Source organism: Camponotus floridanus, unplaced genomic scaffold (genome assembly GCF_003227725.1).
Source record: "Camponotus floridanus strain SB8 unplaced genomic scaffold, Cflo_v7.5 scaffold11, whole genome shotgun sequence".
NCBI classification, from domain to species: Eukaryota; Metazoa; Arthropoda; class Insecta; order Hymenoptera; family Formicidae; genus Camponotus; species Camponotus floridanus.
The window spans coordinates 2,231,613-2,255,323 of record NW_020229226.1 but is presented as its reverse complement, the minus strand read 5'-3'; the positions used below and the strand labels follow the sequence as shown (position 1 = coordinate 2,255,323).

Here is a 23,711-nt window from a genome sequence, read left to right as displayed (position 1 = left end):
CAAAAATTAGTACATATTATATTTTTGACAATCGAGAATTAAATTTAATTAATATCATTGCTGCAAAGTAAAAAAACAATCAATAAAATTAACCAAATTAATCTATTTTTGATATTAATGTTTTTACATATGTATTTGCTTCAAGAGAATAGATAATAAAAAATATATAAATATTTTTTTAAATTGAAATAATTTCTTAGAAATATCGTATATAATATTAGCAACACAAGAATAATTATATATTATAAATTATCATTATAAAAAGAGAAAACTTTACAGCTCTCCTCAACGTAATACATAAAAAAATATTTAAAGAAATAAATCGCAGTAGAGATTGTTGTAACAATTAGCAGAATTTCGTGCAGAAGTTTGTGATAATTTTCGCTTGGCAGTCACACAATGTCGTTATTTAGATGCGTTGGACAAATTTAACATCTGCCACGAATAGAATGAGTAAATTGCTAAAGACGACTGGAAATAATACGATATTTTATACAAACATTTGGAAAAGTTTAAATAATACAAATTCTAGCATGTTATAACACTGAGAGTAACGAACAAAGTTACATTCATTTGTGAAACATTTTGTAACGTTCCATGATGCGAAAATAATTATTATCGGCAGACTGAAACTCCTCACAATGATTAGCATTAATTATCACATATGCGTTTGCTATACTTATATACCGGGTACTCATTAAATTAATTATAGATTATTGTACAATATGTATTCATACCCCCCACAAAAATATATTTATTTAGGATATTGATTTTTTATTTTATTAAAATATATATATATATATATATATATATGTATATATATATATATATATATATATATATATATATACACACACACACACACACACACACAATATGTACATAAGATATTAAATATTGCACATAATTTCTTAAATCAAAAAATATTAAAACATTAAAGTATTTAAAACATTTATTATAATTTAAATACGAATTAATAAAAATAAAAAATCTTTAAAACTCGGAGATTGAAATGTCACTTCCCAGAAATTGTTATTGACTGTCGAGTAATTCCCTATCTCATCTATCATAAATGACCTTTTCACAAATGTAGAAACAATTATATCAAGAGCTGCATATGCTTTTTATGTGCTATTGTATGTTTCATCGTCAGAAAAGGTTTCTTTTATAAAAATCTGAAAGTATCAAAATGTACTACATTATTTTATAATTAAAATGAGATAATATAAGTTCTGACAAAAGACCTGTGAACGTTTCTATCTTGATTGAAATAAAAAAAATGTTATTTTTAATTTTCTTTTTCTCTTTCTTTTACACAACCGTGATACAAATGTGAACTTAACATTCTATTTAATATTTTTATTCTAATCTCTAAATATGTTTTAGATTTTAAGTATTTCCTTTAGGTCTCCTCCTTTAACTTATTCTAGAACTCTTTAAAAAAGAAGTTTAAACTGCATATACATATATATATATATATATATATATATATATACATATTAAAGATTTTATTAATTATATCACAATTCTAAAAGTGGGAATGTAAATAGGAATTTTATAGAAATGGATTTCAATTTTATAGGTACAATATGGCGACCAGTGGGATTATCAATCATCTATCTAGTATTGATGCTATATTCTCCGATGGTCCCGATACCGACACACGAAACTATGGCAGGTCATACGGGAATATACCTGAAGATTTGCATCTGCTTAGGCTTTATTGTAGCCATAGCTCAGATCACCTTTCACATTGTTCTCCTGTCTTTACCTCCCTATGGATACTTTCTACAAAATTGTAAGCAACACTCTGATACAAAAATATATTATGTTATCTTTATATTTTTATAAAAGTTTAAACAATAAAATATCTATAAATTTTTTAAATAAATATATTTTTTAAATATATATATATATATATATATATATATAAAGATAAATTGAAAAGTTTCCGTCTGATCAAGAAAATTTCTTCGGGCAGAATGAGATTTACTTCTCTCAACATAGTTTTCTTTGAATTTAATACATTTATTTCATTTTTTTCTTAATCTTTCATGCCTTCGATGAAATAAGATTTGTCTAAATCGGAAAAATAGGCATTTACAAAATTGATTAGGACAAAATCCCAGATAGCCATTTTTTCAAATTTAAGAAAAGAAAGAAGTCGCTTAAGACTAAATTTGGAGAATACGGTGGATGAGAAATCATATCATAATTCATGCAATTTTGTGATATTCGATTTTCTCCATTATCGATAAATTGCAACAATTTGGTCGATTTGAAAGATTGATACAGGAAAACTAAACGTGAGAACGATCTAAAAATTTAGCAGTTGATATTTGACAGAGCTATTTACCGGATTGTTATAGAATTATGATATAAATATTGCTTTTTGTTGATCAGGCCGGAAACTTTTCATATATATATACAATTTTTTACATAAAATTTAAAAAAATATCTTTAATATCTTTAATATCAAATACTACTAAATCAATTTTATATTTTTTATACTTTCAGGCGAGTTTCTAGAGAAGCTTTTCAGACACATAGGCTTTGTCAGATTAGATAGCGCATCTGTATGGGAAATATTTTATTGGTTAACGCCAGAATTCTTAATCTTACCCACCGTACTCGCCGTATATTTTATTTGTCGTTTCCTTACACAAAAACGTAACGAAGAGGAAAATGAGCCTTCCCGTCGTGAGGAAAATAAACAGAAAAAGACGAAAGATAGCACTACAAAGGTAATCATATCTCCTTTTGAAAAAAGAGGATGTTTAATATAAAAAGAAATTATAAAATAATTATATTAATATATTTAAAATATATTATATATATATTTGCCTCATCCGAATTTTTCAATCAAAATTGCTCTAAAGGTCCTTCAATCCAAACTGCATTCTCGACATTATAATTCCGAGAAAAAAAAATCGATATCTGGCCGAAGATAACATACGCCTACGCACATTCATGATTCAGATAATCAACTTCCTGGGAGGTATCGGCACCTACGTCGTCCTAGCGTCATTGTGCTGCGTTGCGGCCTTGACACCATCGATAGAAGCGGCTTTCTACTTCCTGATGTTCCTCGGCGCCGCAACATGTTGGGCCTGCAACAAAGAACTGCAAAAGAAATTCGCCGTGATTTGCAGGATTATCATGGTTATCGTGATCGTTCACATTGTCGTATTACTCGCCTATCAAAACGAATGGCCTCAGGAAATTATTCCCGCATCCAACGCTTGGTCACGTTATCTGGCCCTGACTGCAATTTATCACACCAACTGCAGCGATCCGAGGGATGTAGAATATACAAATAATGCCGACTGGTTGATATATGGATACGTTCTGAGACTCTTCTGGCTGTATTATGTTCTTGCGTTGCAATCGCAATTTCTTAGTAAGAAACCGGTAAGTTCAGATTTTCTCAATCTAATTAGAATTATGATAATAAAAAAAATAATTATTTCTTTTAAATTGATATTATTAATCAGAGGAAAGATTAGAATATATGATATGTGAATATATAAGAATTATATTTTATTAATTGTAAGTAATATTAAAAATTGCAATATTCTTATATTTTTCGTTATTTAGATCTTTAGTGAGAGATATAGTTGTACTTTTAATGTTACAATAACATTAGAATTATTTAAATTAATATATTATCAAATTTTTTGTTTTTATATTAAAAAGAAATATTTGGATTCAAATATAAACTTTTACAGATAAAGCTACATATTAGTTTAGATCAATAAAAATTTGGTGTTGTGATTAATGGAATTTAATTAGAATAGTAATAATTAAATATCTCTCCGTACAATGTACTAATTTTTTTTAGAAATATTATATCAAACAGTATTTTCTTTCTATATTGTTTCTTTCACAATTTGTGTGGATATACTTTAAATTTAAAAACCTTACTGTTCCAAGCTATACGCTATTTGCCTAACATAATTAATCTTTCGTGGGTAAGGGATAATTAACACCGCAAATAATAGCTGATCATCTAACAAAACCTCTAAACTAACTCAAATGTAATTAAGATTTTACTAATTACACACTCGCCAAAATATATAGATTCATTATATATTTTTTTTGTTGCAAAATTACAAAGATAATATTTTTTGGAAGATTTTGTTGAAAATATCTTGCTTCTACTAACGAGGCATTACAGGCAAAGGAAACGAAGCGATTAGGTGACAAACTGGAGAATCTGGGCACTGCATTGTCTAGACACGTATCTATCAGACGCAGAACACCTTCCCAAAGATGGCAATCAGCGCGACGTAAGGCTCGTGTAAGGATTCGTCCCACATGAGCCTATTGATACATATATAATTGATGCAATATGCTTCCACATATTTTTGTAATTATGCAACATTTCTTTTTTGCTAGTTATATTTGATTTCAGATTTTATCTCGTTGATACGGCATTGTCGCAATTGTATGTTTTCTATTTCAAATCCATTTTCCAATTGTTTCAATGTTAAGTTGCCTATTTCCGTAAGAATGTCATTAACTTTTCGAAACTTTCAATATTGTCAAACTTTTAAATATATCTGTTATACATATTTAACATATTTGATTTCTTCAATTCTCATTTTCAAGTTTACGAATCATTTTTTAAATAATATTTTCACTTATTTTTCGTGATCTTATGTTATAATATTTCTCTTATGCTTGTTTATTTTGCTCCTATTAATTATCTCTAATAAACTATTTTTAATATTTTTTAAAGTATCAAACATATCTATTCAACGATGTTGCACTTACAAATGATTTTAATTCGAAAAGATATTGACATATCTCTTGCAGCTTCATATTTATCAATAATCTCCAACAATCTAAATTTCTTCTAAAAATTGATTCTATGTAAAAAAATTGTTTCGCCTATTTTAAAATACTTTCTTATTTGCTATCGCCTTCCAGATGTGCGGTTATTATTTAATGCTGAGCAAAATCTTTTCCGTTTGGATGCTGCTATGTTTAGTTTGCCATTGTTTTAGAAGCCGGTCGTAGATTCGTCGTTACCAACAATCGACGAGCGAACGCCTGTACGTATATCAATTGAATATGCATAGTTAATTAATTATTCGCTAACAGTTCACTCTTCTTACGCATGTGATACAAATAAATTCCATCAAGCAATTCGAGATTTTATTCGTGTAAATATAAATTTCATCATAAATTTCATCATAATCATCAAAAGTACATCAAAATAAATTTCGATGTACTTTTGCACGAATTGATCTCGAAAATTGTTACACGCAAGATCATTTTATTACTAACAAGATTTAATAAACATTAATAAACTGGTGAAGGTAAATGCATATTGTTATATATCCTCTGCATGAGCCTGCCATTATTAGCATGATAGATCGTTAGAAAAATATTAGTTTAGTAATAGCTAGAAAAAAAAAGACATGGCATAATATAAAGTATATTTTATAGATATAAAATAATATATTTTTTAAATTATATTTTTAATTTTTTAATTATCATATTGAAAACATTCAAAAAAGAAGTAGAACATTTTTCGTTGTATAGTTGATGCGGTTTGGATCTGGAAGAACGGGGCTTCTTCAAGATTCCACTACTGGAAGTATCATTGTCCAAGATGGTCATCAGGATGACAGCATACAAATGCAGAGTCTCAGTGAAGGTAATAATATAAATAATATAAAATAATAACATACGATAAAGTTATGTATATTCGTTTAAAAATCGTTAATTAATTATTTTGTAAAAGGAGTGCCTGATGACACACCAGGTATCATCGAGCAAATAATTATGGCAGTATTTTCCATCTTTCAATTAATAGTAAACTCATCATATCTGGCTACAAATATAATAATGATGGTAAGCATGAGAAATTAGAAAATAAAACCTATAAACAAATCAGTTGAAGAATTGTCTTATTATGTTTATCATCTTTCAGACATGGAGTATAATGTATCACAGCTGGACGACATTCGTTCTGCTTCTATGGGCATTGATTCTATGGATGGTTCCCGATAAACGTGCGTCTATGATGAAATGCTCTCCCTTCATCGTATTCTATGCAACTCTTCTACTTCTCGGACAATATGTTTATAGTATGGATTTAAATGACGAAGAATTACCAAGAGTCGTGAGCGGCGTCAAAATTTCCGAAATTGGCTTCAGCAAAGCCGATGAGCTCAGCCGTTGGCATCTGATAGTTAAAGTATATCTTTTATAAATAAAATTTATTCATTTAATCAATAAAATTTTCATTATTTAAGAATTTTATATAAATTATCAAATTATTAATATTCTTACATTTATATATTGTAGTTTATAAGTATTACATATGTACTATATGTAATATAATACTTAATGCAGAATTTTATTTTTTAATTTATAGTGTCTATTCATATCCATGTTTTGGATCACTATGAGACAATATATGGCAGAACGAAAACGACAACAGCGATCTTCCACTCTGAGGGATATGGTAGCGCCCTTACACGTGTCTGTCTCGACAGCTACAACTGCCATGAGTCACGATGAATCAGAAATCAAGAGCAAATTTATGAAAAATGTCGGGGAGCTATTGCACAATCTATTGACGAAATTCTGGATTGCCGTAGTAGCAATCATGTTGTTCATCTGTGGCATTACGGGCGAACGTATGACAGTCTTCAGAATTGTTTACATGTCGCTATTCCTCATTTTTGTAATCACATTCCAGGTATCTTATTTAATTTCTAGGTACATAGATATGTATTTAAAATTTATGTTAATGAAGATATATTATAAATAAATGACGCATGAAATTTTAGATGTCCTGGAAAGTGTGGAGAAGAATGATGTACGTATTCTGGGTGACTGTCATTGCATATTCGATTGCTATGTTAATTCTCGTTTATACTTATCAATTTCAAAATTTTCCAAAGTACTGGGAATATCTCGGTATAGACCAAGATTTGTGAGTAAGACTACTTAATTGTTATTCTAATTATTAGTCAGTTTAAATCTGTTCCAGTGAATGTATTTATTCTATTATTATTTTAGACAAATGGATATTGGATTAGAAATCTATGAGATTAAAGATCTATTCGTGAGATTGCTGACCCCAACGTTTTTCGTCATCATCACAGTGCTTCAGATTCATTATTTCCACAAGGAGTTCCTTAATGTCACTAATATCGACAGATTAGGGTGTGTAAAAGCAATATATTATATCATTATGTAATGACGATATATTTAAAATATATATATTTCATTAATTTTAGGCCTGAAAGCTCATTTAGACGTGCTAGTCTGGGATACTCGCCTAGTTTAAATATTCCAGTATCCTCACCGGCTGATGTCACACTTACTGAAAACGAAAATTATACAATGTATACATTGAAGCAGCTAAAACGTACATATGCTTATCATTTATTTCTTTTACCGATTATTATTCTAACGTCACAAAATTTTATTAAATGCTTTAAAATTCTTTTCAGATATGTCAAAATTAGAAAGAATAGCGCTATTTCGAAAAATAACGAAGCATCTAATAAATTTTTATAATTATACTTGGCTCTTTCTCGAAATTCATATGCAGAAAATTGTTTTTATTTCATTTGTACTTTTATGTATTAATGATGTAAGTGAAATCATCATAATTTATTTCGATTATAAAGCTAAATATATAAAATAAATTAATTATATAAATAAATGTGTTCTAGGTATGTGCAATAAATTTCTTCTTTATCGTTGCCGTAGTCGTGATGATCAATTTCAAAAGAAACATTCAAATAAATGCAATTAACATTATGGCTGCGATAATATCGCTTTTAGTGGTCGCCAAAATGTTGTATCAAATTCAATATATCAATCATGATAATTGGAACGTCAATTGCACTGTAAAAATTAAAATTATACTTTATTATAATAAACGAAAGAAAAATTTTTTCTTAATTTAATTTGATGTATTATCTAAATAATTTTAGAGATATGGAGAGAAAGACAATCAACAGTATACAAGCAACAATACCGTTTACAATATAGCCGAATGGTTCGGGATGAAAAAAGCGGAGCCGGGTGGACTTCCGGATCTATTGAAAGGCTATATTGGCATCGTTTCTGTAACAACTTTCAGAAAAATTATTAGAATTCGTCAATGGTTTTATCGCCATAGTAAAGGAGAATCATTGGACACTCCTCAAATAATGTTTCCGAATATCACTAGAGCAGATGCTGATAAGGGATTGCCAGAGTGCTTGAAATTCCTCTTCAACTATGGTTTCTATAAATTCGGCCTTGAAATATGCCTCATCGGAATCGTTACACTGATCGGCACAAGACTAGATTTTTACTCCGTTTTGTATAGCATGTGGCTATTATTATTTTTTTCGTTAAAGAGAAAAACCGTGGCGCGAATCTGGCCTTGTTTCAGAATTTTTGCCATTACTGTTCTACCTATTCAATATGTCATCGTTGTAGCTCCACCTACGTGGCTTTGTATAGGTAATATGATGGCAAATATAAATCTTTAGATTAAATAAAACAAATAAATAATTTATTTGTTTATTTTAGAATATCCATGGAGCGAGTCTGAGGTGATGAGGAGACTGCAAGAATGGATGTTCTTTCCTGATCCAGATTTTCCACCGAATTCTAAAAAATTGATTTGTAAGTTTTATTAGTTTTATTCTTAAAATTAATTGAATTCTTAAAATGATTTGCAATATTGTTAATGTCTTTTTTATACTCAGGCGATTTTCTCTTATTGATGATGATCGTGCGACAAAGTCTGGTCTTTCATATCGAACAACAAAGCTTACAGTCTGGCAGAGAGTTTGTAGCTGGTCATAATTACTCCGTCTTCCAAGATATGGAAAAACCAAATTTTGTGAATCCTATCAAAGATTATGTGTCTCATATTCAATCATGGCTCGATATAATCAAACGTGGTTGCATGATGAGTCTCATGTGGGTGACGTTATCCATCATGTTCTTGGCTGGAACAAAAAGAACGAATCTCTTTTCGCTGGGTTATCTCATAGGAGCATTCGTATTCCTTTGGCAAGGAAGCGACTTTTATTTGAGACCGATGAAAGTTATTTTAAAATGGTGGAACCTATTAATTGGATACAATGTAATTGTTATCTTCTTGAAAGCCGTACTTCAAGGTGTGGGTTGTGTTCTCATCAAAGACGTAAGTTTCTTTCATTTCTAAATAAATTTTGATTCTCTATTTTTTATAAAAATAGCATATTTTTTAAAATTAAATATAAAATTTAAATTAAAATAATTAAAAATGATAGTGTACATATGATAGAAAATAGTTCATAAAATTAAATATAATAAAAATAAATATAATAAAAACTAAACACATTATACATATATGTATACATATACATATGACATATTCCAAGAAGAATATATAAAAATTATTAAATTATTTTATAATACTAGCTCGAACATTCAGCCTGTTGGCTGGTGCAGTTACTTGGTATTGCATGTCTGAAAAAGTTCAAGAGCTCCAGCGAATTGCTGGATCCTGAGTGTAATGTCGCTAGAGAAGACATCGGCATGGTTTGGGATGGACTATGCCTTTGTTTCCTTTTAATGCAGAAACGACTCTTCAAAAGCTACTACTTCTTCCATATAGTCGATGAGACGAAAGCCATGAGCATTCTAGCATCTCGCGGCGCCGAACTTCTCGAAGAGCTTCATCAGAAGCGTATAGACATTCAGGAGAATGTGGAGAAAACAGTTTTAGAAAAACTGAAATTCAAAATGGATAAAATTAAGGCTAATCAGCAAAGAATACAGAAACCAGATTATAGAGAACTTCAGGCTCACAAAGTCGGTAAGGCACTCCTTTCTTGACAATAATTTTAAATAATATTTACACTAGAAAAAACTATATTTTTTATCGACAAGTAATTCTGAAAAAATATGATTGTTCTTCAATAAGGGATTGTAAGGTTCTGCCTAGATCATAAACGCAAATTAATAATCAATTAATTTCCTTTCGAAAGCCTTTAAAGCTCATATTTTGTTCTAATAACTACGAGTATCTTAACTTAAAACAGATAAGTTAAAAAATTTCTCAAGAATTGATGCTCTTTAATCTCTATATAAATATTAATCATTTTAATTCCAAATTCTATATAAATATTAATCATTTTAATTCCAAACGAATAATTTCGTAATGTCAAATTCATAAAAGTCATTACTTTCTGCAATGTCATTACCATTTCGTTGCCACACTGCGTTCATTACATGTAGCAGAGATACGATATCCAATATATCTATATCTTTAATGCGTAAAAAAGAGGGACAAGCGCCGCTGGCGAGAACTTCCAGCGTAAGCTCCTGCATATCGGGTCATACACCCCCGCAGGGATATCAGACGCCTTTGGACGAGGACGACGATGAGCCACCTCCGCTGACACCACGGGCGGCGTCCCTATTACAGGCTCCCACGCCAAATTCCGCCGTTATGACAGTCAGCCTCGAGGGCTATCTCGAGCCGACTCGTATCTCATTCGGTTCGCCGCCCAGCAGCGAGTTGAATCCTCGGGGACCGTCGCCGGACGAGACATTCCCGGTTTTCTCGCCCCCGCCTTACGATCGGGTTCCGACCGATCGATCGTTAACGTCCTCCATGCGGCACCGTCGTCAATCCAGCTTCCCAAGCGGTCCACCGTGGATGAATGAGCTGCACACCCCGCGTCAATCCATCATCTCGACGGCCTCTCGCTCCCCACATTCGCATCACACGTGTAATCGCTCATCTGCAACAATCTCCTCGTCGCCAGTGTGCCATGATGTCTTATACATATGCTTCCTCACGCCTGCATATCTAGATCTTTCACGAAATATTTTATTGTCTGATGTTCGTCTCGTCTTGCTAGGAGTGGTAGGAGTGTCCCCTTTTTTTAAGTAGTGAAATATGATACGACGATATATAATTAAAAATAATTAATATTAATGTACATAAACGTTTATATTTTCAGGTCTCTATCTATACATATCTGATCTTTTATCAGTCTCTATTATTCTTTATTTCTTTTGTCATAAATTATCTGCCATATCATTTAATAACAAATATTATATACATAATATTATATTTAATATATATAATTATTTTTATAAGATAAATGGAATTTTTTGCATCTATTAATGATTATAATTTTTCATACAGCAATCTCTTCAACGGCAGAGAATTTAATTGTGAATTACTTGGCATATATGTGACATACTGTAATATAGAATATTATGTGCTCTGTACCAATATCGCTAATTTTTTTTTACTTTTTCTATCTTTATTTTATTTTTTGTGTCTTTTTATTAGATGAACTCTATCCAGGAACACGGCCATTGTACAAAATTCGTACGCCGAAGACTAACAGAGAGGGTAAATGTATATTACAGTTATCTGTGCATCCTACCAATCGATTTTCTCATCCCAATGATCCTAGATTTATTCCACAATCTAACTTGTATATAAGATGTACAGTCTAAAAATATAAAAGCTTATATATATATATATATATATATATATATATATATATATATATATAGTTTGAAATGGCTATTGTAGTAAATTTCTTAATTATTTAATTACCTATTTACCTGCATATTTCATAATACTGCAGAAATGTAAAATAACTATAATAAATTTACAATATAATAGTTAAATGTCCTTGCACTTTCTTTTAATTATATTATCACTGCATGACGCTTTTGCTTACGTATTATTATACAAATAACTTATTATTCTTATTAAAAACCGATAATCTTTTTTAAAATTAGCCATTAGATCGGGCGACTATTACATGTTTGATGATCTGGATGACGACGATGTTACCGATTTGGTTCCTGACAGCGAAGTTGAGAAAAAGGAGAAAAAGCGTTTCCATGAACAAGAACAACGACAAAGAAGAATGACTGTTTCGGAGGTATGTATGTGAAGAATATATATGTATCAAAAATTATTCATTATTTTTATTTTTCAAAGATTCTGTATGAATTTGAGTGTGATTATGCTGTGAAATTTCGATTCAAAAAAAATTAAGGTTTTTGTGTTACATTTCACTAATCCCTTAACAAGATACTGATTCATCGAGACTTGAAAAAATTCCAAATATTACAAAAATCAATTCTAATTATTTACATTTAAACTCTTTTATTATATTTATAAGAATAGTTAATACGAATATAAAATATATAACTTATAGAAATATATAATATTTTCAAATTTTCGAAAAATATTTTTAAAGAGAGCTTTCCGATTAGACAGACCACTTTATAGAGTTGAATGGCAGATCTTTTCGTGTAAAGATCGAAAATTTTCTCCTGTATGCCTTATTATTATTATATATTATTTCTTTTTTCGCTCTAAATCTATCGATCACTGTTACCCTTGTTCTCCTTTTCTTCTCTCTTTTTCTCTCCTCGTCGAAGATAAAAGACCACGCAATACGTCCGGACCAAAATCGACGTACGAACTCGAATGTAAATATTGAATCGTGAGAACTGACGCGTAAGTCTCCTTGCAGTTGATGAACACGCTGATTAAGACAGACATTGAAATCGCGACGCACGTCGCCATGTATGGAGGGACCGAAAAGGACGCGCTGAGACTCCGACGTAGAAGCGTACCCTTGACTCGGAAGAAATCATCTATGTCCTATCTGAGCGCTCGCTCCGAGACTGATACTGCCATGGCTACCGATGTGAGACATTTCCTTTCCCTTTAAAAGGCTGCATGACCGCTGCAGGCACTTATTTGGCTATAATCGACTATATATATCGTCAACTTTTATCCTTACATAATTCTGTCTCCAAACGACTACATAAATGACAGATCTCACCATTGAATTTTAATGTGCAGTTGACTTTTGAGGGAAATTGAATTTTATATTTTTCGCAAAAAAACATAATGTCATAACATATATTATTATTAGATTCTATTATTATTAGAAATATATTATTGGATTAATTTATTATAAATACTACAATATTTTATTTTTTTCTTATTAACTCCCTCTTTTAGAAAAATCAACTGCACATTACTTCATCAAAATGTAGGATTCGATTTTTGGCCATTGCTTTCCTGTCCTGCAAAGTCCTGTTTCGCACTTCTGTGCTACATTCTTCTCTTAGTTCCTTCTATATTGCTTCTTCTTCATCGATAAAGCAATCTATTCTTCTATTCCGCCCTTGTGCACCTTTATTTTATCGATGTCTTATTATTGTTAGTCTTATCTTTCGCAAAAAATTATTAATTTGCTGTATTAACATTATATATCTTTTTCTATATAATTTTTTTTTCTCTTTAATATAATTAATATAATTTAATATAATTAATAAAAAAATCTTCTTTATATAATTTATTTAATATTATAACGTATGTTCTATAATATTTTTACTTATATTAAATTTTTTATTAAATATGATTTAATACAGTAATAAGTAAAGTAATCGGCAGCGTATTCTTCTGTAATAATGTGATTACTACATATATATATATATATATATATATATATATATATATATATATATATTTGTGCGTAGTCACCATTATTACAGAATATATATATATATATATATATATATATATATATATATATATGAGAAAGAAATATCATTAACAAGTAAAGACATTGTATAAATGCTAATAATATATAGCGTTTATATAACACTTTTACTTGTCGATGATATCTTTCCTTTCTCCTGAGCTCTCGGCTTCGTAGCAATAAATTATAAAAAGCAAAATCTTACTGTGGTCTTTGTTGTCTTCACATTGTCTAACATTGTCGTACTTAATTTTAATTAACTTGTCGTAAGTACGCAGAAATTTGACAAAATATTTCATCGTTGATACATACAAATATTGTATAAAAATCAACTTATATATATTTATATATTTTTAAATCTATTATAACTCTTGTAAAGTACGATGATTGTACGCTTATGTATAGTACGTTATTTATAATACGCTATATGTATAGTATGAAAGTACATCTATAAAAAATATAAATATAATCAATTATAAAAATAGGGATCTTGATTATGATTAAAAATATGATTAAAAATAATTTTGAAAATTATAGGATGAGAAATGTTAAAGCTCTAATACATCAACAAATAAATTTCTTAATAAAGTGTAGAAAAAATACGAAAAATTTTTTAATTTTATTTTAAATTTTTATAGGAATGTAATAATTATTCGATATCACAGTTCAATATATTTTATATGCACCTTCGCATTTCTCTCAACAGATTTAATTATTTTCAAGCTCACGATTACAATTTAAGCACTGTGTGTATGTATATTCGTGCAATATATATTCTATGATATATAAAATTTATTGTAAAATTAATTAGGGTCCCGATCGAACGAGTCTCACTTCAGTGGAAATGGAAGATAAAGAAGCCACAGACTTGGCTAAAACACCAGAAATTTCTTCAGACGAAGAAGAGGATAAATCTAAAGATAAGAAAGAAGACAAAGAAAAAGAAGAACAGAAAAAAGCTTCGTTCTTCACATATTTCAAGTTTCTTTTGGTGATGATTAACAGCACTCTAACATCGATGACAAAATATCTAAACCAATTCTCGCACGATTACAGATACATTCGTAAAGTTTTAGCAAGAGAGAAAAAAAGTCTAAAGGTATAAATCATTAGAAGAAAGAAATATATTAATTTGCACAAACAAAAAGATAGCTTGTTCGCACTATGCAGTATTTTTAATAATATTGGTGATTATTATGTATTTAGGCAAAACCAGATTTTAGAATGGGAACGCGATTAGGAATCAATCAAATGTGGCAACCAATACCTCTAATACAAGAACGGTAAGTTTGCTCTTATATATTACAAATCTTATAATTATAAAATTAAATTGCATCTTAGTTTATTATATAATTGAGAAATTGTATATATATATTTATTATTAGTAACTCTATAAAAAAAATTTAGCTTCCATAAAAAAAATTATCTTTTTGCTATACCTAAGAAAATTTATATTATTTATTATTTATAGTTATGAAATTCTGGTTTTATAGATATAGGATATTAATTAATCTTACGCTGTATTCTTCCGGCTTTTTAAACGTCAGTTTGTAAATACATAATTGCATAAATTATTTATAATTTGTGTAGCTGCTACTTGCATATATTTGTTTAAAGACAGATGCAAATTTACTTTTAAAAGATAATTTTCTGTAAATAGTTTACGCAATATAATTATACAATATATTTTTATTTTTTCTTATTTCTTTTTAATATCTTACCGCATATTCATAATCTAAGCTAGGTAGTTAAAAATATTTTTATCTATTTTTATAATTGTAACAGTAAATTGTGTCAATAAACAATAAAAAAATTGCGGTAAGAAATTAATTTGTAGTTCCTTAATGTTGCAAAGCATACTTCAAAATATTAGTTGGCATTAAAAGTATTTGTAGTTATAACTTATGCTTCCCTGATTAGAGCGTAAATTAGCAAAAAGTCTAAAATCTGGTATTTAAAAAAAGTGTAAGTATATACGAAGTAATTTTAACGATCTCAGAATTTAAAAAAGTAATATATAGATGTTAGTAGTAAATGTGCTCGCTGTAACAGATTGGCTACAAACGGCAATACTGAAGAATCACTTGATCCTGGCGAAGGTCCAAGCCAACCGTGCCAAGAAGAAAGGTAAAAGCTTTTATGTTGCTGTAAAATATGCTTAAAGTAAAATTTTAGTTTTAATAGTGTTTATGATTATATATAAAATGATTCTTTTGGCTAAACTAATACTAATCCCATTAAAAATTTTATTAGCAATTATCCATTTAATAATTAATTTTAGCAATTTCAATTAATTTCTCACCGACCTTATTTATGCATGCTTGTAAAAATTAATCAATCATCTATTCTTCGTATGATTATATCCGTATCTTTGTCTCCTAAATTTTGTTTGAAATTTTTTAGTTTATTCAAAAATTTATTTTATATCATACTTTCTATTACATTTTAAACTACCTTATTAAATTACTACATTTCATTTTTTAAAGAACGATATTCTGTTTAAAAATTGAGGTTGAACAAAACTTGAAAAAATATACATCACAATATCAAATTTGAATATTGATCTGCGACTAAAAAAAATATCCCTTAAGAATCACAAGAAATCATAAACTTGATATTGATGATGTCTCTTCTGACTTAACAGTATATCATATAGATATGATATTAAAAATGTAAGGAACAGTTTACGGATGATGGATCAAAAGTTAATCGTTGTAAGACTTGTTCTAATATTATTCCAACAAAGAAATAACAAATGTAAATCAAATTCTTTGATTCAATTCTAACGTTATATTGATCTTTTTCAATCTATTTTGTTCTTGTTTTGTTTTTTTTAAATTCCTTTATCATCATTTTCTTTCTATCCATCATTATCTATAATTGATAAAATTGATTATTATAATAGTAATATTTTTGGGTCTTGATTAGAACTTTTTGTGTTCGAAATATATTCGTACGAAATAAACGTAGAAAGAGCGTGGTGTTGTCTGTGTCAGGAAGGAGAGCTCGTTGGCAGTACCACATATCCGAATTCTGGCGCCGAGTTTGGAGCGAGGATTGGACATGTCCTCCTCCAGGTATCGAAATTGTGTCGTAAAAGCCAGGCATTTTTATGGGCTAGGCTTTCTTATTTTAGACGCACTATTTGCACGCCTGCTCTTGCATGCGGCACATCAATTAAGATCTTCCTGTATCCATTTGCCTGTCATACCTATTTTGCGTGCTATATTTTGTGAAAAATCCTTTAAAAAAATGGAATTACTTTCTGGTCCGATAAGGTCATGTAATAATTTAAAAAATTGGCTTATGAATCAGTGATTCTTTGATTATCATGCATAATGACAAAAACAAACGATGTTCACTGAAGTGAACGTCTTAATGTTTCCGAATGTCTTTAGCTCTATTTCTACAAAAATGAAATTTCTGAGCTAAGCTTTAAATGTGCTTTTGATATCAATTTTTCACAGAAGAAAGATGCATTTCTATTTTAATTTATACTATCTAAGTTTGAAGTCTGAAAATATTTTTATGTATTAGAATACAAAAGCTACACTTTTCTCTAGAATATTATTTTATATTATATTTTGATTTAAATTAAAATTTTATATTCACACACAACACATATCTTTATTTTTTGTTATTTTTCTGTTTTTTTATTAAAGAATTAATATTTTAAATTAAATAATCATACAATCAAAATACATATTTCATATAAGTAACAGATCATCTTTCTTCTGGCTTTGTGTTGAATAAATTATTTAATATTATAAAATATAATTGATTGAAAAATTTTATGTGTGCAGCACACTTTTCTCGCAAGCTTTAGCAGTCCAGCAAGATGAAGAGATTAAAGAACTTTCAGAAGTGGATCAACCACCTATCATACAGTTGGCAGCATCTATCTGGTTTGGCATCCTGGCTCATTCCAATTTACTTTGTTACTTTATGGTATTTCTTCATCAAATTAAAAACGCATCTGTACTATCGACACCATTGCCATTTATGGTATTTTTATGGGGTACTTTGACGATTCCGCGACCCTCTAAAACCTTCTGGGTAACATTGATTGCATATGTCGAAGTAAGAAATACACCAAATTAATTTCTGAATTCATAATTAATTTCTGAATATATAAGAGAGAATTAAAAATCTAAACTTTTCAGGCCATTGTCATAATAAAATGTATTTTTCAATTGGAATTGATTTCTTCATCACGAGTTCCAAACAATCCATTATATGTACCGAGAATTATGGGTGTTTTAAAGAGACCTAATTATGCTCTTTGGGATTTATTACTGCTCCTTATGTTATTCTTTCATAGGTATACAGAAAGATATACTTAATAATATATGCAAAAAATAATATAGGTAAAAATTATTTCATAAAATATAACATGTAATTTATCTATAGATTTATGTTAAAATCCTTGGGCCAATGGACTTCATCTTTTAAACAGCGGAAAATTATTCCTTCTCAATTACCTGTGCCATCGAAACTATCTTCAGACAAAGAACAAGAAGAATCTAGCACACAGAAAGAAATCGAGTATGTCACGATTATTATTAAAAAATGTTTGATTTTCAGGTCAATTTTCGATTATAAATATGTCATTTTCATTTCTTTAATATGCTATAGTTCACATGCAGAGATAAAAACATCTCAAGAACGATCTTTGAACGTTCATGCAAGGGATGATACACACGATGTTCCTCCAACAACAGACGATAACGAGAAACTTATTATTGCTCAAGGAGAAATAAATCTTCAAAGTGAATCTTTACCTAAAACAATGGATATAACGTAAGCACCAATTAATATATTTTATCTAAAAATATATATAAAAATAAATAAGTTATATACAGGGTGACCCATTTTAACTTAGGCAGCCAAATAACTCGAAAAGTAAGCACACTACGAAAAAATGGTTAGAATCAAAATTTCGTCATTTCGAGGGGGACGTACAATGACGTTAAAATCAGCCCCCCCACCCCTCCCCCTGGGCGGTGAGGGGGGGCAAGTTTGAAATCTTAAATGGAACCCCCTATTTTTCATTGCATATTCTTGTAGCTTATCTCGAGAGCTTTCCAAAACACTATAATTAAGTACCTTTTTATTAAGTACTTTTTGAGTTATAAGGCTTGAAATAATTTCTTAATTTTACATAAACCATAAAATATCTAGTAAACCATTCATTTTTCGATTATCTTACCTTCATACTTTTATACAAAATAATGAGAGGAATCAATTGGTGTAAAGAAAACACATAGTTGTTTCTAAGAAAAAATATGTAATTTGCAATTAACAATTCCATATTTTTTCTTAAAAACAACTGTATGTTTTCTTTACACCAATTGATTCCTCTCATTATTTTGTACAAAGTAAAAGTATGAAGGTAAGATAATCGAAAAATGAATGGTTTACTAGATATTTTATGGTTTATGTAAAATTAAGAAATTATTTCAAGCCTTATAACTCAAAAAGTACTTAATAAAAAGGTACTTAATTATAGTGTTTTGGAAAGCTCTCGAGATAAGCTACAAGAATATGCAATGAAAAATAGGGGGTTCCATTTAAGATTTCAAACTTGCCCCCCCTCACCGCCCAGGGGGAGGGGTGGGGAGGCTGATTTTAACGTCATTGTACGTCCCCCTTGAAATGACGAAATTTTGATTCTAACCATTTTTTCGTAGTGTGCTTATTTTTCAAGTTATTTGGCTGCCTAAGTTAAAATGGGTCACCCTGTATAAATTTCTGAGAAAAAATTTTTATATATTTATTTCTTATATACATTTCTTATATAACATCTTATTTATAATAAAGATATCAAATAGTATATTATATAATAGAAATAATATTTTAAAAAATGTTATCTTTAATCTAATCTATTATTCTTTGTAAATAGTATATTATATAATAGAAATAATATTTTAAGAAATTTTATCTTTAATCTAATCTATTATTCTTACTAAATTATATCACTTAATTTTGCAGCGTTAATAAATATTTCGGACCAATAAAAAATTTCTTTCAAATTATTATCAATCCAACAGGCAAAGAAAAAACAAATGTTTATGCTTACATGTTTCTTTGTGACTTTTTCAATTTTCTTTTGCTCATCTTCGGATTCTCCGCATTTGGAGTAAGTTTATTAAGTTACAAAATTTATAAATCTATTTATATTTATATAAATAATAATATATATATTTATATAAATAATAATATTAATTATATATTTTATGTGTGAATTATGTTTCCCAATTTTAGACTCAACAAGGCGATGGCGGAGTTACAGCTTATTTTCAAGAAAATCGAGTTCCTATGCCTTTTCTATTGATGTTGTTATTACAATTTGCTCTAATTGTTATCGATAGAGCTCTTTTTCTTAGAAAATATATTGTGGGAAAATTAATTTTTCAATACTGCTTAGTACTCGGTGTTCATTTCTGGATGTTTTTCATTTTACCGAGCGTAACAGAAAGGTAAAATATAATCTTATTATCTCTTCTCTGAACATTTATATTATATACAATATATACATTTTAATAATTGCAGACAATTTAATGATAACCTTGCGCCACAAATCTGGTATATGGTGAAGTGTTTCTATCTTTTGCTAGCAGCTTATCAATTACGACAAGGTTACCCAACTCGAATACTGGGTAACTTTCTATGCAAAAAATACAATATTGTAAATTACGTCTTATTCAAAGGGTCAGTAAAATATTCATAAGATATTCACATTTATTAAAGATAAATATAAAATCATTTTCATATTGAACTTAAAATTTATCCCGCAGGTTTATGTTGGTTCCGTTTCTTTTCGAACTTCGTGCAGTAATGGATTGGATCTGGACTGATACATCTATGACAATAATGGATTGGTTTAAGATGGAAGATATTTTTGCCAGCATTTATCAACTCAAAGTAAGTTCTATAAATATATTATAATAAACGATATTACTTTTATATACAAATACCATTTTTTCAATCTTAATTCAAATATTTACTTAAGATTTTGATAAATATTTATATAACAAATATATAATATTAATTTCTTCTTAACATATGGGAAAAGATTAAATTATGTCAATATTTTGCAAATATATTTTTAAAATTTTAATATATTTTCCATAAAATTTTAGTGCATGCGAGGAGTCGAATCAGATTTTCCTCAACCACGTGGAGAAAAGAAAAAGCAAATGAGCAAGTATTTAGTAGGTGGGAGTGCTCTCTTTTTTATAATCGGATTAATCTGGTTCCCGCTGCTCCTATTTGCACTTGGTAGTACAGTCGGCAAATCGAATTTACCTTATGATGTATCCATGAAAATAAGTATTGGCCCATACGAGCCTATCTATTCCATGTCAGCACAAGGCAGCTCTATCATCGAATATACGGAAGACCAATACAAAACTCTTACAAATATTAATTCGACAGACAGATCGGCAATCACTTTCTTCGAAAATTACATGTATTCTGATGTGGCTGCGGTAAGATTCAGCACTTCCTCGAGAAAACTTTGGAGTATCTCCCCACCCGATAAGGACAGGTTCGTTCCATTTAGAAAAAAAAATCATAGCTTCAAAATAGTTAATTTAAAATCTAGAAATATTTATAATTAATATAAACAATAGAATCTCTAATTAAGCAATGAAAAGTTAGAAATATATATTGTATATATACATGTATATATAATAAAAATTTTATAAAATATAAATTATATAAAGTATACAATAAAATATGGAATAAATTAGCCCTAACAAGATAATAAATATTTTATTATCTTCTTTGGAAAAAATAATATTAAATAATGTTGAGGAATAAAATCTCAATTATTACATAAAAACATTTAAAAGATATATTTCTCGCTCTTTTCAGATTAAAAACAGAATTAGCTTCTAATACTACGATGGTTGTTGTACATGTGGAATGGACAGTTTCAAGAAAAACAGATGCCAAAGATACTACTGGAATCACCACGACGGTTCGTGATATAAAATTGCCGCCTTTGGTGAACGGAGAGTTCAATCCTGTAAGACAAACATTAGTGGACATGCTAAATGAGGACTCTAATACAGTAAATGCAACAATAATATTCCCAAGTGCTTTTCCGAAATTTCTCAAAGTCACCGCTAGAACCACCAGCGTTGTTCCACAATTAATGCAATCGAGTCGTTCACGTAAGGATAATTAGGCGCTTAATTGGATGAGCATAATTAAAATTAATATTATGAAAAATAAAATTATTACTTATGTTTCTAGCTCAAAGAGACCTTGAAGATGAAGATGACAGTTATCTTTACAGAAACGTCAGTATTCAATTATCAACGATCAAAGATTGTTGTGCTCATCAACAATGGTGGGTGATTCATGAGACATGTATCGATCCTCTATACAAAGATGTTTTGAGCCAAGTGCCACTAAATGATTGTAATAACTATATTATGATGTTTCTGTTCAATGACAAGGCTTTCCCTAAAGAATTAAGTTTCATCAGCGGATTCGGGTAAGTTTATAATAAATATGAAAATAATCTTTGTGAGTGTATGTGTTTATTATATAATTCTACAAAAAATAACGAGAAAAAATTTTATAGATTCATTAATGATGATTGCCACATATACACACACGTTATCTAATAATATTTTATATAATATTACAATATAATATGTATAACTTACAGGATTCTTGGTTTATATACTACAGCAGTAATAGTTATAAGTCAGATGATGAGGAAAATTGTCAGTGATATGGCACCCAAGATCATGTTCGACGATTTACCATATGTTGACAGAATTCTTCGGCTTTGTTTGGATATTTATTTGGTTCGCGAAAGCGGCGACTTATGTCTCGAAGAAGATCTGTTTGCCAAATTAATCTTCCTTTATAGATCACCAGAAACACTTATCAAGTGAGATCATGACGTTATATTTATAAATTTTAGATATTATTGTAACATTAAATTTTATAATATTATTTTATATTATTATTATATTATTGCAATTTTCTGGTTATTTTTGTAATATTTTATGGTATTTTTGTAAAAAATTAAGCTAAAACATGCATATAAAAGAATTATAATATAAAAGATTTTAATAGCTGTATAAAGCAGTGATTAGACCATCATTTGTGATTTGTTGATGATACATTAACAAGAGATTTGAACACATTTTTATTTTTAGTTATTAGTTTAGCTAAGAACTGTAACATAATTGTAAAAAATTGTTTTTATTAGATGGACAAGACCACCTGAGGAAGGAGAGAGAACTGATAATGAAGATCAAGAAGAAGAAGACGAAGAGGGAGAGAGACAAGGAGAAGAAAGAAGACCAGAACCATCTCATCGCGATTGAATCATGAGAAAAAAACTGAGATTCTTAAATAATTAATGTTTTGTAATAATAAATGTTGTGTAAATGCTAATTTAATACGGAAAATTTAGAAATATGCATCTCTTCAAAATATATTTTTTTTTCTTTCTTCAAAGTATATATATTTTTTTATATAAAAGATAGGCAAGACAACATTTATTATGAAGACCATTTTTTCCAAAAATTACATTATTAAAAAATATAAATAAATAAACACTTTATTTAAAATTGCCAAAGAAATTAGATATTTCAAGTTTAAAAGACACATGAATGCACTATTTATACAATAAATTGTTCGCATATATACTAGCATACTTCTCTGTCATGAATTATTCAATTCACAAATATTTTGTTAAAAAGAGTCTCCTGAAAATAAAATTTGAAAAAGCTCAATTACTAGATTTTGCTGGAAAATCAATTATTTGACAAAGTTTCGCGAGTCTGACATTCTACAAAAATGTCGCGTTATGTATAAAAAATATAATACATTAATATAAAATGTAATAAAAAGAAGAAAAAGAAAGAGAGAGAGACAGAAGAGAGAGAGAAAAAATATCTTTGTAATATAATTTTGATTATCTCTTAATTGCAAATGATATATTTGCTAATTATAAATAATTAATGTTATAGAACAAATTTTCAACTAACGCATGCATATTATATATTCAAGTTTAAAAAAAGACAAGTTTGTCTTACAAAACACTCAGGAATTAAATATGAATCTATTTGTTGGAAAAATAACTAATTTATTGACATAAACTAATGAAGTGATGTTGTTCCTATCTTAAAGCTG

General features: G+C 28.9%; 1 protein-coding gene across 8 annotated transcripts in view; it reads left to right on the top strand.

The window, feature by feature from the left end:
* The window catches only part of LOC105257238 (piezo-type mechanosensitive ion channel component), a 29,577-nt gene extending 6,612 nt beyond the window's left edge, over positions 1-22,965 (top strand). The window contains exons 4-40 of one of the 8 annotated variants that reach the window (XM_025412862.1): positions 1,583-1,798; positions 2,518-2,744; positions 2,980-3,411; positions 4,169-4,300; positions 5,551-5,665; positions 5,753-5,862; positions 5,942-6,208; positions 6,389-6,715; positions 6,807-6,952; positions 7,039-7,185; positions 7,260-7,390; positions 7,476-7,618; positions 7,701-7,877; positions 7,965-8,481; positions 8,551-8,646; positions 8,730-9,172; positions 9,433-9,829; positions 11,321-11,383; positions 11,782-11,927; positions 12,528-12,704; positions 14,359-14,646; positions 14,754-14,830; positions 15,600-15,674; positions 16,544-16,624; positions 17,351-17,627; positions 17,711-17,868; positions 17,958-18,092; positions 18,183-18,347; positions 19,539-19,686; positions 19,812-20,026; positions 20,100-20,258; positions 20,345-20,471; positions 20,690-21,096; positions 21,426-21,727; positions 21,810-22,053; positions 22,231-22,458; positions 22,783-22,965. In XM_025412862.1, coding sequence (XP_025268647.1) covers positions 1,583-1,798; positions 2,518-2,744; positions 2,980-3,411; positions 4,169-4,300; positions 5,551-5,665; positions 5,753-5,862; positions 5,942-6,208; positions 6,389-6,715; positions 6,807-6,952; positions 7,039-7,185; positions 7,260-7,390; positions 7,476-7,618; positions 7,701-7,877; positions 7,965-8,481; positions 8,551-8,646; positions 8,730-9,172; positions 9,433-9,829; positions 11,321-11,383; positions 11,782-11,927; positions 12,528-12,704; positions 14,359-14,646; positions 14,754-14,830; positions 15,600-15,674; positions 16,544-16,624; positions 17,351-17,627; positions 17,711-17,868; positions 17,958-18,092; positions 18,183-18,347; positions 19,539-19,686; positions 19,812-20,026; positions 20,100-20,258; positions 20,345-20,471; positions 20,690-21,096; positions 21,426-21,727; positions 21,810-22,053; positions 22,231-22,458; positions 22,783-22,900 — 7,613 coding nt within the window. In that variant the 3' untranslated portion in view covers positions 22,901-22,965. Of the gene's footprint in view, positions 1-1,582; positions 1,799-2,517; positions 2,745-2,979; positions 3,412-4,168; positions 4,301-5,009; positions 5,058-5,550; positions 5,666-5,752; positions 5,863-5,941; positions 6,209-6,388; positions 6,716-6,806; positions 6,953-7,038; positions 7,186-7,259; positions 7,391-7,475; positions 7,619-7,700; positions 7,878-7,964; positions 8,482-8,550; positions 8,647-8,729; positions 9,173-9,432; positions 9,830-11,320; positions 11,384-11,781; positions 11,928-12,527; positions 12,705-14,358; positions 14,647-14,753; positions 14,831-15,599; positions 15,675-16,543; positions 16,625-17,350; positions 17,628-17,710; positions 17,869-17,957; positions 18,093-18,182; positions 18,348-19,538; positions 19,687-19,811; positions 20,027-20,099; positions 20,259-20,344; positions 20,472-20,689; positions 21,097-21,425; positions 21,728-21,809; positions 22,054-22,230; positions 22,459-22,782 lie in introns of all 8 variants that reach the window. The other 7 variants (XM_025412877.1, XM_025412875.1, XM_025412864.1 and 4 more) reach the window with 7 other exon arrangements.
* Positions 22,966-23,711: the final 746 nt, after the last annotated feature.